This window comes from Marmota flaviventris, chromosome 20, assembly GCF_047511675.1.
Source record: "Marmota flaviventris isolate mMarFla1 chromosome 20, mMarFla1.hap1, whole genome shotgun sequence".
Lineage (NCBI taxonomy): Eukaryota > Metazoa > Chordata > Mammalia > Rodentia > Sciuridae > Marmota > Marmota flaviventris.
The window spans coordinates 7,157,717-7,174,280 of record NC_092517.1 but is presented as its reverse complement, the minus strand read 5'-3'; the positions used below and the strand labels follow the sequence as shown (position 1 = coordinate 7,174,280).

The following is a 16,564-nucleotide window of genomic DNA, read 5'->3' as shown; positions in this document are numbered from 1 at the left end:
GTCAATAGAAAACAAAGAGAGAAAAGAAAGAGAAGAAAATGAATTAAACACTGCAGAAAATTGGTGGGTGTGTGGGGGCAGGGGGTGGGGGGGCGGTGTGTGGCGGGACTTCCAAATAGCCAATATACATATATAAAGGTGCTCCATGCCATTGGTCATCAGGAAATATAAATGAACCTCAAATGAGACCCCCTTTAATGTCCTGATTGAGTTAGCCTCTGCTTTGACCAAAGGAACAGCCAGACAGTGGAAGGAATCTGAGCTTTTGTGTGTGCCTGTATGGATGTGGCCTCGTGGCTCCCGGCCTTGGGTAGATCCACAGGACGCTAATTAAAAATAAAATAAAATAAACTGTACATGGATTGAAGAGGGATCGGTGGAGTGGAGAAAGTGGAGGACGAGAGAATTGGAGCAGGGTGTGTTCCAGGCTTTTGTGAGGATGTCAGATGTATCCTGGTGTTGTATAGAACTCCAAAGAATAAAGAAATAATAATAATAATAATAATAATAATAATAATAATAATAAATAAATAAATAAATAAATAAGAAAAAAAAGAACATTTTTGCTGAGAGCCATAGCCAAGTAGGAATGATGCATGGCATTTTTGGTTGAAAGGTGAGGCCAGCAAGCCATTGAGATGATAATGATTATGTTAAGATGTGCATTCACATGCTAATAATATTTAGAAAAGGACAGATGATATCAACTGAGGTCAAGAATACATCCCTGGCTCCAGGGGGATGTGTTATGGTTTAGATGGGAAATGTCCCCCAAAAGCTCATGTCTGAGACCATGCAAGACAGTTCAGAGGCGTGATGATTAGGTCATGAGCATTGTAACCTGAGCAGTGGATTAATCCCCTCATAAGGATTAACCTGGTGTTAACTGTAGACAGGTCAAGTGTGGCTAGAAGAGTTGGGTAATTGGGGGCATGCCTTTGAGATATGTATTTGTCCATCTCTCTCTCTCTCTCTCTCTGCTTCTTGATGACCGTGTCCATAGCTGCTTTCACCATGAGGTCTGCTTTACTGGGCCCAGAGCAATGGAGCTGGCCATAGGTGGACTAAGATGATGAACCCCAAATAAACGTTCCTTTCTCCAAAATGTGCCACAGTCTGGCTGGGCACAAAATCACGAGCCACTCAAGCAGGAACAAACTTTATTTCCAAAACTCCACTGAATGCCACGCACGCTGCGTTTATTTGGGGTTCATCACGATGAATTATAATTCATCATGTCAGATGAGTAGTATCTCTCAAGGTTGTTCATCTGCATGATCAATCGCCTTTCGGTTCTGTCCCGTGGTATTACGACAGAGAAACCTTATGTACCCGTGTACCAAAAGATGGAGCAAGAATATCAACAGAAGAAGTATACATCATTGCCCCTAGAAGTAACTCAAATTCTCAAGAAGAGTAGAAGCTACACATATGTTCTAGTGTATTCCAATAATAAAATGCTAAACAGCACCAAGAAGGATTGAACTATGGCTACCCTAAAATTCCACGTGTGAGGTGGCTGCAGACTTAAGGATATATTGTATATATTGTATAGGTTTTTTTTCCATATGAGATTCACAAAACCATGATTGTAAATTTACAAGTGGAGATATAGCTCATCTTTGAGGGGAGAGAGCCTTCTGAGTTGTCTGCAATATTGTTTCTGAGCTTGGCTTAGTAATGCTTCATATAGCTACTTCCATTTTTTTGGTACATTTCTCTATGTATTAATTTTCTTGGTAAAACTAGGATATAAATTAACTCCTTAAAACAGAATGACTATTTCCAGAGTTTTTCTACCAAAACTCTTTATTCTTTGCATACTAAGTTACTTTTTAGATAATATTGGATATATATTCAATATTAATGCCTGAAAGGGTTTTATTTGATCCTTTCGTGCAAGTAAGAATTTTGCTGTAATTTGAACCAAGTTTATGAGTCCCAAAAGAAAAATCTACATGAGTTATGCACCTAACTTCATCAAAACCATTCTTCAAACACCGTAAGAGCAGTAATGAGACCATTTCGGTTTTGTGCTTCTTTTTCATTTTTAGATAACAGAACCTCTCCGTTTTGATGGGAAGAATCCCTTACTTTGTAATATTTTGCTTTTCCACATGGATACCAAGCCTCTGCAGCTTGAATGTGCAATTTTACTCAAATGGACCAAAAAGATGAGGTCCTGCTGAATTATAGGCAGAGGAGGGCACAGGGAGAAGGGCTGATTTTCAAAAAAGTATCATTTTTGATAAGATACATAAATAGATGCCCAACAGTGATGATGTGAGCAAAATGAGGCAAAAGCATTGGATAATCAACTTCCCTGTTGATTTTTAAGATAAATGTCATAGTGACTTCATATTATTCAACCACGCAACCATCCATTTGTTTAAGATCCAAATTATGTTTAAAAGCAAAGACAAAATTTTCTCCATAATATGATATCAATTGGTGGTCATGCTATTACTTCATTAAGACATATTCTGAACTTTAAATTCATTGCAACACTATCTGGTACGATTTCAATGTGACCGTCAAAAACAGTACCAATTTATTCACTTTCTTTTACTTAAGAAATTAAGGAAAAATATTTCTTCATGCATGTTGTTTTTCTAGTTCTTTTTAAAAAAAGGTTAAAAGGCATTCAGCATTTTCATTTATAATTAGATCTGCATTACCCACTTAATACACACTTCACAATTATCACAGACTTTACAAAATGCTTTTTAAAGTGTTATTTTTGAAAACTTATTCTCCTGGGTCTTAATTTCCTTCCCAAATATAAATGCCCTTTGTCACCATATCATCAGGGCAATATATAATATTTTTTGCATTTCATACATAGAAAATAATTGAATGACATTTGAAATTAATCAGTGTCCACAAAGCTTTTCAAGTTTATTTCTAAATGTGAGGAATCCCCTTGCCCCACCTGCCTGTAAATATCCTGACCAAGAAATACAAATAAAATTACACCTAATTTTCAAGTTCTAGAATATTTTAATAATCTTTCTGTAAGGAGTTAAAGACCTTTATGTTAGGATTTTCTTTTCTTTTTCTTTCTTTTTTTTTTTTTTTTTTTTTTTTTTGGTATCAGGGATTGAACTCAGGGACACTCCACCACAGAGCCACATCCCCAGCCCTATTTTGTATTTTATTTGGACACAAGGTCTCACTGAGTTGCTTAGTACCTCACCTTTGCTGAGACTGGCCTTGAACCCATGATCCTCCTGCCTCAGCCTCCAGAGCTGCTGTGATTACAGGTGTGCTCCATCTCTCCTGGCAGGACTTTTTTTTTTAATCCTTTTTTTTTTGTTGTGCTATAACTATGATTTTTCCATTCATAAAGATTCTGCTTTACTTCCTCTACCCATTAAATAATTATAGGTTTTAAAAATTATTTTGAGATATAGATGTGAGAAATTCAGGACCAGCTATAGTTTGGGTGACCTTGGGCAACTACATAACACAGTAGTCTCACCTTGAATTTCTCCAACTGTTAAACATATTCTAGAATAGCTTACAGGTCTAAAATAAAGATGAATAGCATGACAGGTATACAATCTTTTGCATGCCACTGGAAAAAAATCACAACGATTATAAATGCCTACATGTTTATAGCCCTCTAAAATACATTATTATTGCATTTTAACCTTGAACCATTGAAAAATCCATCCTGGGATGTGGTAGAACGACTGTTTATCCCCCATCACAAAAGTTCTTATGACAACTGAGGTTTGAAATTCCTCTACCTATGTGTGCTGTGATTTTTAATGATATGAGTATTATGACGAATGTATCCGAGTCACATTTCCAAAGGAAAAGTATGTGGCATTGAAAAAACTCCCTTTTACAAACAGCCTCAACATCCTTAACATTGTCCAAATGGTTCTTCTGCTACTAGGATCAATAGTGAAACACACGACTTGGCCTATTCATATTTGCATGGCCAGGTCCCTCTCCATATCCATTCTGTCAGTCACCCTTGTCCTTTGCTCTAGGAGTAGCAAGTCCTTCTTGTATCAACCCTTATGAAGTGGGTGATAGCAACACCCTCATTTTACACACGAAGCAACAACACTCGTGTGCGATGTCCTACCAAGTGTGGGATCTTCTTCAGCATCTTCTGATGCTCCTGTGTAAAATATCGTATTGGATGGATTTGGGGGTGTTTCCTTGGAATCCCATAATAGCAGTCAACTTAGCCCTTGCTAAGTACTCAACTTAGTTTAGCTTTGCCGTAAGGAGACTCTTATCACTGGCTCCAGATGCTATTTCAGCCTCAAGCCCCTGAAAGCCAGCCTTCTGTTCTGTCGTGCTGAGTTCTCTGCTCATCTCCTCCCCTCTCCCTGGATCCTTGGCCTTGTTCCCACATCTGAAGCATTCCCTCTTGCTGTCTGTCTGTCCAGCCTGAATGTCCTTCTCGACCGAGCCACTGTGCCTGCAGCTTGAATGTGCAATTTCTTACTCAAATGGACCAGAAAGATGAGGTCCTGCTGAATCAGAGCAGGGGAGGGCGTGGGTACCAGTACCAGTACTTGAGGGCTCAGTTCAAGCCCCATTTCCTCTGGAAGCCGGCCTTTGCTCTTTCTCTAATCCAGACCAGCTAAGGACAATTTTCCACTCTGGGATCCCCCTATCACAGGGTTAAGTCACCTCTTTATCAATATCACCTGATTTTTTTTTCCCCTGAGGCAGTGAAAACGTGGTAGGGCAAGGACTCTGTACTCCCCTCCCTGAACTAGAATAGCGATTTGGCCTCTGACTTGGTGTCTGTGTGATTTCAGGCAGCTTCATCCATTTCCCTGTGCCTCAACCTGTTCATCTGAAAAAATGGGAAATTCATCATCTCAGAGGGTTAATCAGCAGAATTAATTTACAAAAAGATTTGGGGACAGCGGGTGTGGTGGCCCACGCCTGTCATCCCAGCAGCTCAGAAGGCTGAGGCAGGAGGATCTTAAGTTCAAAGCCGGTTTCAGCAAAGGCGAGGCCCTAAGCAACTCAGTGAGACCCTGTCTCTAAATAAAATTTAAAAAAATAGGACTGGGGAGGTGGCTCAGTGGATGAGTGCCCCTGGGTTCCTTTCCTAGTACCCAAAACCAAAACAAGAAAAAAAGATCTGGGGACGGTGCTTACTCAACAATATATACTATGTATGTATTTCTTTTTTTGTCTTCTTGTTTCTTCTCTGTGTGTATGTGTTTAAGTGCACTTAAAGGTTTTATCTGTGTGCTCTGTGAAGACAGGAAGTAGTCATTCTCATCAACCATTTTAACTTTAGGACCCAGCCCAGGCCTGGAGGCATATAAATGGGGTATTTTTTTTTTTTTTTGGATGTTGGGTGGATGAATAAATGAATAGTTGATTAGGAGGCTCCGGGTGGTGGCCCTGCCTTCCCTTGTAATGAAGCAAACTGATCTGAAACGGTATCTGTGATTAAATATTGCAGAGGGCAGGATCAAAAAGTCTTATTCTGGACTCACTTGTATCCTCAATGTTTATCTTTTCCTTGGTAAAGTTCTATAGGATAAGAGCCTCCACGAAAATACAGCTTAGAGAGATCAGAGGTTTCTTTCAACACACCCAGCTCCTTTTCTCCAGGATGACATTTTAGGCAGCAGTGACAGATGCGATGTAGTCTCACACAAGAACAGGGTAATTCATTAACATGCACACGAAAGGAAGAAGTCCACGTTCAACCTTTACCACCAGAGTCCTTGAGAAGGAAAAGAAATTCTAAGCAGCTACAAGTGATTTTCAAAGCCACGCTGTTTTTTACCACTCAAGGAGGCCGGGGTGATAACAGGGCCCTTTGGCTATGAAATACCTGCTGCACTTGCGGCAGGGTTGAGTTTGCACAGGGGAAGAAGGAGAGCTTCAATGAGGACCCGCCTGACCCTTTGGAAGGAAGATTTCTCTGCTGAAGAGCTAAAAGGGGCTTTTGTAGTCAGACAGTCCAAAACATACGTTTACAAATCCCAGAGATGTGAATGGCTCGTCTAGGTGACCTAGTTTGTTGAAGACAGATTTAAGATGATATTTCATAATAGGGGATTTTTTTTTTATGCATGGGCCATCTTTCAGGATGGTTTTATGATGGGATGATTCATGTCCAGGCAGAGTGTTAGAGGCAGTTTCTAAAAGAAACTCAGAGCCTGCTTTTGGATGGCCAAACACCGGGCTAGATGTCACAGACAAAAGCCATCGATTACCTACAGGAATGTGTCTGCAATCTCTCCCATGGACAAGGCAGATTCTAGAAGACTGTTCACAAGTCCATTCATTCGAAGGTCAAAGTGACACTGTACCATAGACTCCCCAGGTGCAAAGCCAAGGAATCCAAACATTTTCATTTTGATGCATACCTTGTTCTTATCTGGGGAAGTTTGGATAAGGGGGCGGGGTTTCTGGACCTGATTTTTCTATCAATACGTAGATCAAGTATCTCACATCAAATGTGTCCTGCTGGTCTTACTTTGGGTTACTTAGAAGAGAAACACGAAGCAAGGATTTCTGTGCCCGAATGAATTCTCTCAGGAGAAAGGCAGAGATAGAGACAGGATAAAGGGAGGAAAGGGACCTAGTAGGAAGTTTTCTCAGCTGCCTTGACCCCATGGGGAACTCTGAGGCATGAAATACAGAGATGGGGATGGGCACACACCACTCATCAGGGAATCTGGATAGGGCACTAACAGCACCCACCACATGGCTCACTGGGAACCTTGGTGTCTTATAAATATGGTTTATTATTTAGAAAATTAGGGTCCCTTTAACCATTGAAATAATGGGAACAAAGCCCCCCAGGAGTTGCTTGGGCAGGATTTGAGAGAGATTCGATACTGTAACATGAAGGGGTATGAGTAAGAATCTAAACTCTTTTTTTTTTAATATATTTTTTTTTAGTTGTTGATAGACCTTTATTTTATTTATTTATTTCTATGTGGTGCTCAGAATCGAACTCAGTGCCTCACACATGCTAGGCAAGCACTTTACCACTGAGCCACAACCCCAGTCCCCAATCCCCTGAACTCATTTTTTTAATACTCAAGATTCAACTTGGTCTCTAACACCATTCCTTAAGAAAGCCCCAATCTCAGGGAGTCTTGGGCTTTCTAAAATGAAAAAAAAAAATAGGAACAAGGATAATATCTGCCTCCTGTGGCTGGTGGCTGGCCACTTCAGTTCAAGAGAAGGATTTTTAGAAGCATCTAAAAGTCTTGAAATCAAGACAACACAAAAGTGGACAGGAGAAAGACTCAGAATGCAAACTGGAAGAGTTTTCTGAGAAAGTGTAGCCGTTTGAAATATGGCGGTCTTTGACCCGGTGGAGAGAAATAATAAAAATGAGAATCAGAGAAGTCCTCTCTCTGGTGTCCACATGAATCAGGAATCTCACCTTCACCATCTCTGTTAATCAGTGTCCCTGTTCTGCATGGTGGTCAGGCTGCCATTCTCATTCTGTAGTTTCTGAGCAGAGGTTTAATATTGTAAAGAACTGGCCTTATTTTATTCTATTAGATCTGGTGATAGAAAGGGAATTTGAATGGAGAGGTGTCTGCTTAAAAAAAAAAAATTCCCAGAATTTGCCCAACATGGTAATTCCACCGAGACCTGACCAGCAAAACAATCACTGCTGAGAAATGAGAGAAGATACCGAGGAATTAAAACCCAGAGGACCACACCGGTTCTGTGCTCTAGGAACTGTCCATTTCCTTAGAAGTGACCATTCAGATTCTACTTTTTCTCTTTGCAGTCCAGCAGACCTCTCCCTGGACATACCAGGAAACAGTTTAGACATGAATATGGTGGTTCTTCTTTGGGTTTTTCAAATGTCAGTTTTAGCCCAAGATCCTTTAACTCTGCAGAAAGATCGCTGGGTGCATTGGGCCCAATGGGCCCCTTGGCTCTCTGCATTAATATAATAGTAATGGAAACACTCTAAGGATCAACACTCATATATGTCTTTTGCCCCCAAATGGAAAAAAAAAAAAAAGTTCATGAACTGTTAGGAAAGTCAGCAGAAAAATTGATCTCTCTCATTCATCCAAATGAAATCATTCACTTTCATCCTAATTTAACCTTTCCCTTCTTTTTTTTTTTTAACACATTGTATGTTTTTAACTAGCAAAATTTCTATTTGCATATTAAACTAGAGAATTTTTAAAGTATTTTTTTAAAGTGGGGAACAATTAAGAGGGAAGAAAGGTATTGCCATATAAAGTACCGTGCCTTAACTTTCAGTGTAGATATTTAGTTGTTTTCCAGAATGAATGGAATCCATCACTCTAGATAAACTGGGAGGAGAGAGACTGAATACTATAAGGCTGTATGAATTTTCCTCGCCAGAAAGTCAAATTTATCATTACGAACACTGATTGAAATCATGTGGACCTTTTAGGGGCATCTCTTTTCTAAGCGAGAGAAACAAATAATTACTGTGGCAGAATCGTTCAAGTCTCTGGAGCTGTCATTTATGTCTGCAACATAAGTGTATTATTATGCTCCCTATTATTTTTCCAAATGATGATCTTAGCTAAAATGCAGAAGTCAGTTACTATAATTGTCTTCACCCTAAGTTCAAACTAGCCACCAGCTTTTGTCTGCCCATACTACATTTATGTCCACACTTCTGTACTTTCTCTTTTTTCCACAGAGGCAAACATATTCAGATATATTAGCAAAATGTAAGTTCGTGTGTGTTATTTGTGCGAGCACGTAATTTATGTGTACATGTTTTATTTATGCTTCACATGTTTACGGATGTGCACATGCATATATATTTAAAAGCAGAAAAGAGGTTAATCCCAAAGGAGAAGCATATAAAGACCCCTGGGCAACATGAGATTTGCAACATGAGATTTGCAACCAGAAACAGAGTCAACTACTAATTCCTACGTCTGCTGCTGACTACAGTAGTTCCGCTCATCGCTGTGAGCCCCCAAAGAGTAGCAGCTAACACTTTGGCTCCCAGATACATCATCAGAGCATAGGGGAGCTATGAAAGATAAAAAAGAAAGAAATGGGAGCCTCCTACTTGGTCCTCATCCACAGATATAATTACTCTCCAACAAGGCTTGCACTGTATCCAATATGAAACATTTTAGTCCCTGGAAACATTATATAGAAAGAATATAAGAAGCAGTCTCTCTATTGTTCATCTGCTAATGTCCCCAAATGTCACCTAGGTAATTACTTGGATGACATTTATGTGATGCAGCTGGACATTGTTACAGTTAATATAAAGCCTGCCTTTGGCAACCACTTTATTTCTACCTACATCACCCTGTGGGCGTATGATGGCTTTTCCTGGAACACCCGCCTCCCCCAAATGATACCTCTGCCCTCTGTGTTTTCCTCTCATGCCCTGCACACCAATATCCAACATAAAAGAAAAGATTTTTTTAAAACGACAATATGATATATCTTTATCTTGATATTTATATTTAGAACTTTTAGAGATGTTTCTAAAAATCGTTTATCAAATATTATTATGCTGATATTTTCTTTATTCTAAACAGGTTTACATCATCCTCAGAAGCCTAAATTTACAAAATATACAATTTTTATGTCCATAAAAACAAATTTGTTCTCCAAGTGAAAATTCTTAGCAAAGCTGGATTTTTTCCCCCAATATGCATATCAAAAAAATATATATTTTCAGAAACACAGGAGTCAACATTTTTCCCCCAAACTCACATGCAAACTGCAGCTTTGCCTTCCGACTCAGAATGGTCCCCAGAAGATTGGTGGCCAGGCACTGGTACGTGCCAGCATCTTGATCTGTGCGGGGACTGCTGATGGCCAAGCTGCCTCCGTCTAACTTGTAGTGATAACTCATTGCAAAATCAATCTCTCTGCCATTTTGACTCCACCTTTAAGGAAAATAATAAAAAAAAAGATCAAATGACATTTATAATTTGCAGGGTTCACTGCTAATTTTTCTTAAATGACATGCAGTTTTAATTCCTGCAATTATATAAAAAATATATTGTATGTTTACCAGTGGAGATCATCTGACCAATCCCCCTTAAGTTACCTGTCTTGAGCCCAGTGATACCAACAGGGAGGTTATTTGAAAGCTCTTGGACTCTTGGAAAGAGTTAGAGACATTCATCCCCATGTACATAGAGAGTCATGAGAACCACTGACATAAGAAATAAAAATTAGACATTCAGTCAATAATGCTGGCCATCCTAATCCTTTAGAGACTTTTCCAAAAAACATCTATCCATACCTGAACTCCCCCAAATTGCTACTGCAAAATTGGATGTCAGAAATGATTTAGAGATGGAAATCCATAAAGATTATATTACAAATGACGCACAGAATACCAGCAAAGATTTTGCAATGCCAATTTGAGGCTGATAACGAAACAATTATAACCTGACGATCCCAGAATATCATTGTCCGTTAGCCTGTTACTTGGAAAATTAATCACGTTGAAAATGTTTCAGCAGTACTTAGGAATGCCAACCTAAAATTATATGTTAGCAACGCAAATGCAGCGTGAGTCGTTTTTATTTTAGGAAGCAAAAAGTCTCTTGGTGTAGCTATTAGACAAGAATTCCTTAGTACATGAATTAACTAGATGAAGGGTGTAAACGTATTATTTATTTTCCAAGAAGCATAAATAGTTTAAAAATTCCATGTGGTCATTTTTCAGACAAATGAATACCCATCTCCAGCCAGATTCATTCCCCTGACCTTGCACCTCCTAATTCCCTCAAAACCTTCAAGTGTTTTGAAAAAATGAGTATTGCATACTTCGTGTGGTACGTTTTCAGAGCACAAGTTGTGTCCAATAATTTACATCATTTAAGAAAATCATTTGAAAATAGTGAATCGTGACAACTAATGGCCAGGCGGGAGAAAACTCATTTCCTGTTGTTTGGGATCTTTGTGGCTGAGACCTTTATTACAAAAGACAGTTTAAAAAGAGAAAAAACTTGCAGATTTGTTGAAGCTAACTCCTCTTCCCCAATACAGGATCCTTCAGGAGCAAAGATCCCAAACCACAGATAAAACTGTGTAGGTGTGTGCTAGTCTTTTTTTTTTTTTAAGTTAATTTTTGGTATGGGAGATTGAACCCAGGAGAACTTACCCACTGAGCCACACTCCTAGCCCTTTTTAATATTTTATTTAGAGAAAGAGTTTCCCTGAGTTGCTAAGTGCTTCGTTAAACTGCTGAGTCTGGCTTTGAACTTGCAATCCTCCTGCCTCAGCCTCCTGAATTGCTGGGATTAGAGTCTTGTGTGCTGGTCTTGATCAGGAGTGGACACTTATTAGGAAGAATAGATGGACAGAGGAAATTCTAAATCAGGGGCATCCTAGGCCTGTCTGTTAGATTCCCGTTGGTGTCTCTGAGTTTGGGGATAGGGCATTCCTTTCCTCTGGGTATAGAAAAGGTCCCTTTGGAATAAAGTTTTTTGACCTGGTTCAGGGATAGAAGAATGAGTGGAAGATAAGTGACCTTCTTGCTTCCACTATTTCATGCCCCAGTTCCATATTTTGGGGGCGATGTGTCCTCTACCCCATCACAGTCACTTAGAAAAACAAGGAATGATTCTCTTGTTCCTATGCACTGGGGCCAGTCACCCAACTCTTCTTTTTAGGGTCCACACCAGCTTTGCTATGATTCTTGCCTGCATAATGAAATCACATTAAAATGTTTTGGTGGGGATGGCTAATTCTAAGAAAGGAATGACATTTTACAGGCTGATTTCAAATGTCATTGGCTTTTTTTTTTTTTTTTTTTTTTTTTGGCGCATTCTGAAACACCCCATGGAGAGAATATGACACATGTCTCCAGAATTAGAAAGGAAATATGAACTTGGGGAGTCCTCTATCCTATTAAAGACAGGATCAAATATCAAATCGAGGAGAGGTTTTGAACCAACGCTGTCATTCTTAAATTACTTGGCCACTTCCTGTGTACTTCAACTTCTCTTTAATGAAAGGAGGCTGAAAGACAGTAGAAATGGATGGATTTTCTGCCAATTTGATTGTTCTCTCTCTCTCTCTCTCTCTCTCTCTCTCTCTCTCTCTCTCTCTCTCTCTTTCCCTTCCTTCTTTTCTTTCTTTCCTTTTCCTTCCTTCCCTCCTTCATTCCTTCTTTCTTTCTCCTATAGGGATCATACAGAATGTTTCTTGTTCTCCATATGAGGAAAGAGGGAAAAAAAATGAAGCTTTTCTTTCTGTAGGCCTGTCTCAAGAGGCCCATATTCTCCTTCAGAGCTATAATACCATCTTTCATAATTTGCTTACAGGGCACGATCTTTGTGCCGCCAGGTTCCCCTTATCATTTCCAAAGCAAAGGATATACCATACTCAGTTTGCCAGCTCTCTTTAATTTTGGAATCAATCACCGAAATAACTGCTGTCATTATTACATGCTCCTAATTAAGCTCAGTAATTGTTTTTTCAACACAAATTCAAAGTTGTTGGCTTAGCGGCAGAAAATGAATTTTTTCACAAGTATCCCATGTGATCGTTCTAATCACAATGGTGCAATGATTATTAAACTGTGCCTGTAGATCAGGGGTTCAACTCCCAGTGTGGGCTCTGTCCTCATTAATATGTTCTAATCAATGGAGAAATAACATTCATGGATTCGAGCCATGGTCCCGCAATGTTACTGCTGGCACGGCTTCCCCAGCAGTATTTTCCTAGGATGAAAATGAGGAAATATGTTCTAATGAATGATTTGAAGCCCAAGAGTTAGCATTGGATTAATCTCAGGCAACGTCATGGATTTGAAGTAAAATCTTAACCTTTTGCCCTGGCACATCCTTCACTGTGAAGTTGTTAAGCCTCATGTTAAGAATGTAAGGAGTGGCAGCTATGTTTGGTGTGTCTTGCATGATGCATGCCCCCTGAGTCTGCGTGTGGAGATGATCGAAATAGAAAGTCTGAGCGACAACTCTAATGGGTTTGACTCCAACATCCAGGGCTCATGGGGAATGAATGATGACTTAATGATAAAGAGAAGCAACAGAGAATCGCAGAGAGGAGTACCTTTGGTGATCAGGCCAATGGTGACGTGTCAGAAATCTGATAATATTCAAAGTCCTTTTCCTGAAAGAGAGTCTATACCATATAGAAATCGTATCCTGTACAGAAATGTTTCATTTTCCCAGATCAAATACTAGGAACTACGTTCATGGCTAGCACATATTCTTAGAACTTTCTAGACATAAACAAGCCTACCCAAGCACCATCTTTGGATAACCCAGTTGTCTTCCCTTTGCTAATATTTCTTGCTAGATCTCATCTTCTCCAACATTACCTGGTCTTAGAAAGAATACAGGTAACCTTTTCCTATGAGGTAAACATCTCCACCAGACTTGCCTAATGTTTCTATATCTCTTTGTTTTCAACCACCTCCTGTTGGTGGAGATGTTTACCTCACTGTGAGAGACTTTAGACAAAATTGCTTTTCAACTGTTTCCAATGTTCTGCTTTTAAATACTGTTATTTCCCCCCATGAGCTTTCATTTCTATACTGAATCTACTTTTTAAAAAAATCTTAACTCCTTTAAGAAGAACTAGAAACTAGTGAAAGAATTCACATTTGGCACCATGCTACTGTTTAAGGAAAAACAAAAATCTTTCGAAGCAATAGATTTCACTGTTGGTTTTTTTTCTCTTTTTCAAAACTGCTATGCTTGACTGGGGATGGTGGTGCACACCTGTCATCCTAACCACACAGGAGGCTGAGGCAGGAGGATTACAAGCTGGAGGCCAGTCTAGGCAACTGAGGAAGATTCTGTGTCAAAATAATAAAATAAAATAAAAAGGAGTGGTCATATAGCTCAGAGGCAGAATCCTTGCCTAGCAAGCATGAGACCCTGGACCCAGGTTATGTCCCCAGCAACACCAATCATCAGTCAAGCAAGCAAGCAAGCAAGCAAGCAAGCAAGCAATTTGGGAAAACATCACAAAATCTGATCAGAAAGCTGACTACACAGGACAGGAGTGATTATTCCAAGCTCACGCATGGAATGACAGTGGTGACTAGCTTAGTTCTAAGTCACTGCCTCTTTGTAGAACTTCAACCTGTCAAAATCTGTGATGGTCAACTTCTTCCAATGCACACACTCACCTCTCCACACATAATCTAAGATGAATACAAGTGAGTTTTCTTAAAATCTGAATTTAAAAGGGTCATCTTAAAACTAAAATTTCCATTGCAAATGTACGTTATCTGAAATACGTCTGCCCTTTGCTTGATTATCCATAAAAATATCCTAAAAATTTAATTTTTTTTCTCACTCTCTTTCTAAGTCTCTTTCTAGTAATATCAGAGATCAGCTTAGCCAGTTTAAGGAGATTAGAAGTAAGATGCTACCATTGCCTGTCTTTTAGCTTTGTAATTTACGCACACCTTAGGAACACAGGCCATTTAACAATAGAATTTCTAGTCTTTTTATCTTTTTATTTCTTTATCAATGTACTAATTTGCAAAGTGTCTCCAGAACCACTCTTTTGTATCCTTCTACCTATTATAAGTCGATAAATATTTTACAAGTACATGATTTATTTATCATATATTTAGCAAACTTTTAAAAGAATTTGTAGGGATTCATATATTTTTTTTCCTTCTCTAGAATACCTTACCAACTCCTATGATCAATCAAATTAGTTTCCCCAAAATTAAAATGACAACTTCAAATGTTAGGAGATCATAAAATGCATGCAGAAGATTTTTAGATTATTTGAAGTTATGTTGGATAAGACAGTTCATTACTAAAACAAACAAACAAACAAACACAAAACACTGAATTGAGTGAAACAGTAAAGTGATTGTTCTTCCCCTAACCTTTGGATTTCATTGGTTTGAGAATCTCAGAGAGGAGAAACTTAATAAGTAGAATGAAGTTTTCAGTCTTCAGTTGTAATAAGATGCTAAAATTAGCTCCACAAAATATAAAATAGAAATGCCTTTAACTTTGGGCGTGTAAGTCCTTTAGTTAACTAATTTAGACTAATTTCAGATCAAAATAATAATGCTTATATAGACTCTATTTTTACTGCAACCTAAACATTCCAAAAATAAGCTTATATTGTCAAATGTACTAAGATGATTACTTTCTGTCTATGTCAACTCCACATCTAAAACCGAAAACTTTTGGAAAATGCTTTTACAACCCAGATTTGCAAGTCATTTTTAATATTTTTGTGTGTGTGTTGTTTGCTGTGTTCACACTGTGTACTCAATTCTTACCAGCAAAATATCCTTATGATCTGCACAAGTATAATTGATACATGTATACATCATTAAATTTGTGCATCCTATCCACAGTATGAATCAAATTCTACCTGGATAAGTAAAACTGTAAACATTGCTGATCCTTCTTCCCTATTATTTCACAGGGAAGATGTCAGAGACAAATACATTTTTTTTCCTATTTGTCCACAACGCAAATCCTCTTTCTACCTTTAAAGGCATTTAGCTGTCTTCAACATCTATTTTTCTACAATCAATAATTGGGTGATGTGATCCAGTACTGAAGTTAGAGAAATTTATTTGCTAAGAGAAGTTTAAATTTCCATTTTATTTTATTTTTTTTCAAGCATACAAAGCAGGATTTATTAGAAAGGGGTAACATAGACTTCTCCTGGGAGAGAGAAGGGGGCCATAGCTGATATCCTGGTATCCCCTAAATTTTCACTTTAGTTCATTCCTTTTAGGGGATCATTTTTATAGTCCTTGTGTATGGGGAACTGGGACAATAGTCTCAGGTTGGTGTGAGACCGGGAATGCTTGCATTTTACTGTTTCAAATTGAGGTATAAAGATCTTTCCTTCCTGTATTTTCTCTTTTTATTTCTTTCCTGTTGTTTTCTGTTTTTTTGTTTTTTTTTCTTGCAGTATTTCCATACTCTGTTCTCCCTCTCTACCTACTCCTCCTACCTTTGCCTGTCTCTCTGAATTCTAACCACTGGCTCTGCACAGAATAAGTGCTGCAAGCAAACCTATTCAATAAGACAGACACAAGACAGCGGTCAGCTGGGGGGTGGGGGTGGGGATAATTAGTGCCTGGTGAGTGGCATGAGGAAACACTCTGGGGAACGCAAAGTGTCTGCATCTCTAACCAAGGGATGATTAGAGCTGTTCGGCTCTAGAAAAAGTATTGAGGGGTGTGCCTGATGGGGTTCAAGTGTACCACTTTATTGCATGTTTTATATCCACGAGAAAGGAGAGGTACTAAGCAGTAGGATTTTTACCTATAATGGGGTGAAGGGTAACCATTAGCAGCACAATTCAGGATGATCTCAGATCTTGATAAATCCAAAGGAAAAATGACATCTTGTGGCTCCTCGATAAAAGTAGGTGGGATCCAAGGACCATCACCTGAGAATAAAAAGAAGAGCATGACCTAAGGAGCATGCTTGAGCCTCTATGAAGTATCCAGTCTACACACCGTGTTACAATGTTTCACTTGGTAACAGCCTCACGCTTACAGAAAACCTTGGAAGGATGATGTATGCAAACCTTTATTTCTGAACCATGTATAGTAATTTTGCTTTCACCCTGAATTATCTGTATTTCCTACAACCAAAAG

The 16,564-nt window shown here is 38.8% G+C and overlaps 1 protein-coding gene across 1 annotated transcript in view; it reads right to left on the bottom strand.

Annotated features, from left to right (window-relative positions):
- The window catches only part of Cntn6 (contactin 6), a 161,409-nt gene extending 145,105 nt beyond the window's left edge, over window positions 1–16,304 (bottom strand). The window contains exons 1-2 of the mRNA XM_027931907.3: window positions 16,227–16,304; window positions 9,697–9,872 (exon numbers count right to left, since the gene is read on the bottom strand). Coding sequence (XP_027787708.2) covers window positions 9,697–9,838 — 142 coding nt within the window. The 5' untranslated portion in view covers window positions 9,839–9,872; window positions 16,227–16,304. The remainder of the gene's footprint in view (window positions 1–9,696; window positions 9,873–16,226) is intronic.
- Between the last annotated feature and the right edge of the window lie 260 nt (window positions 16,305–16,564).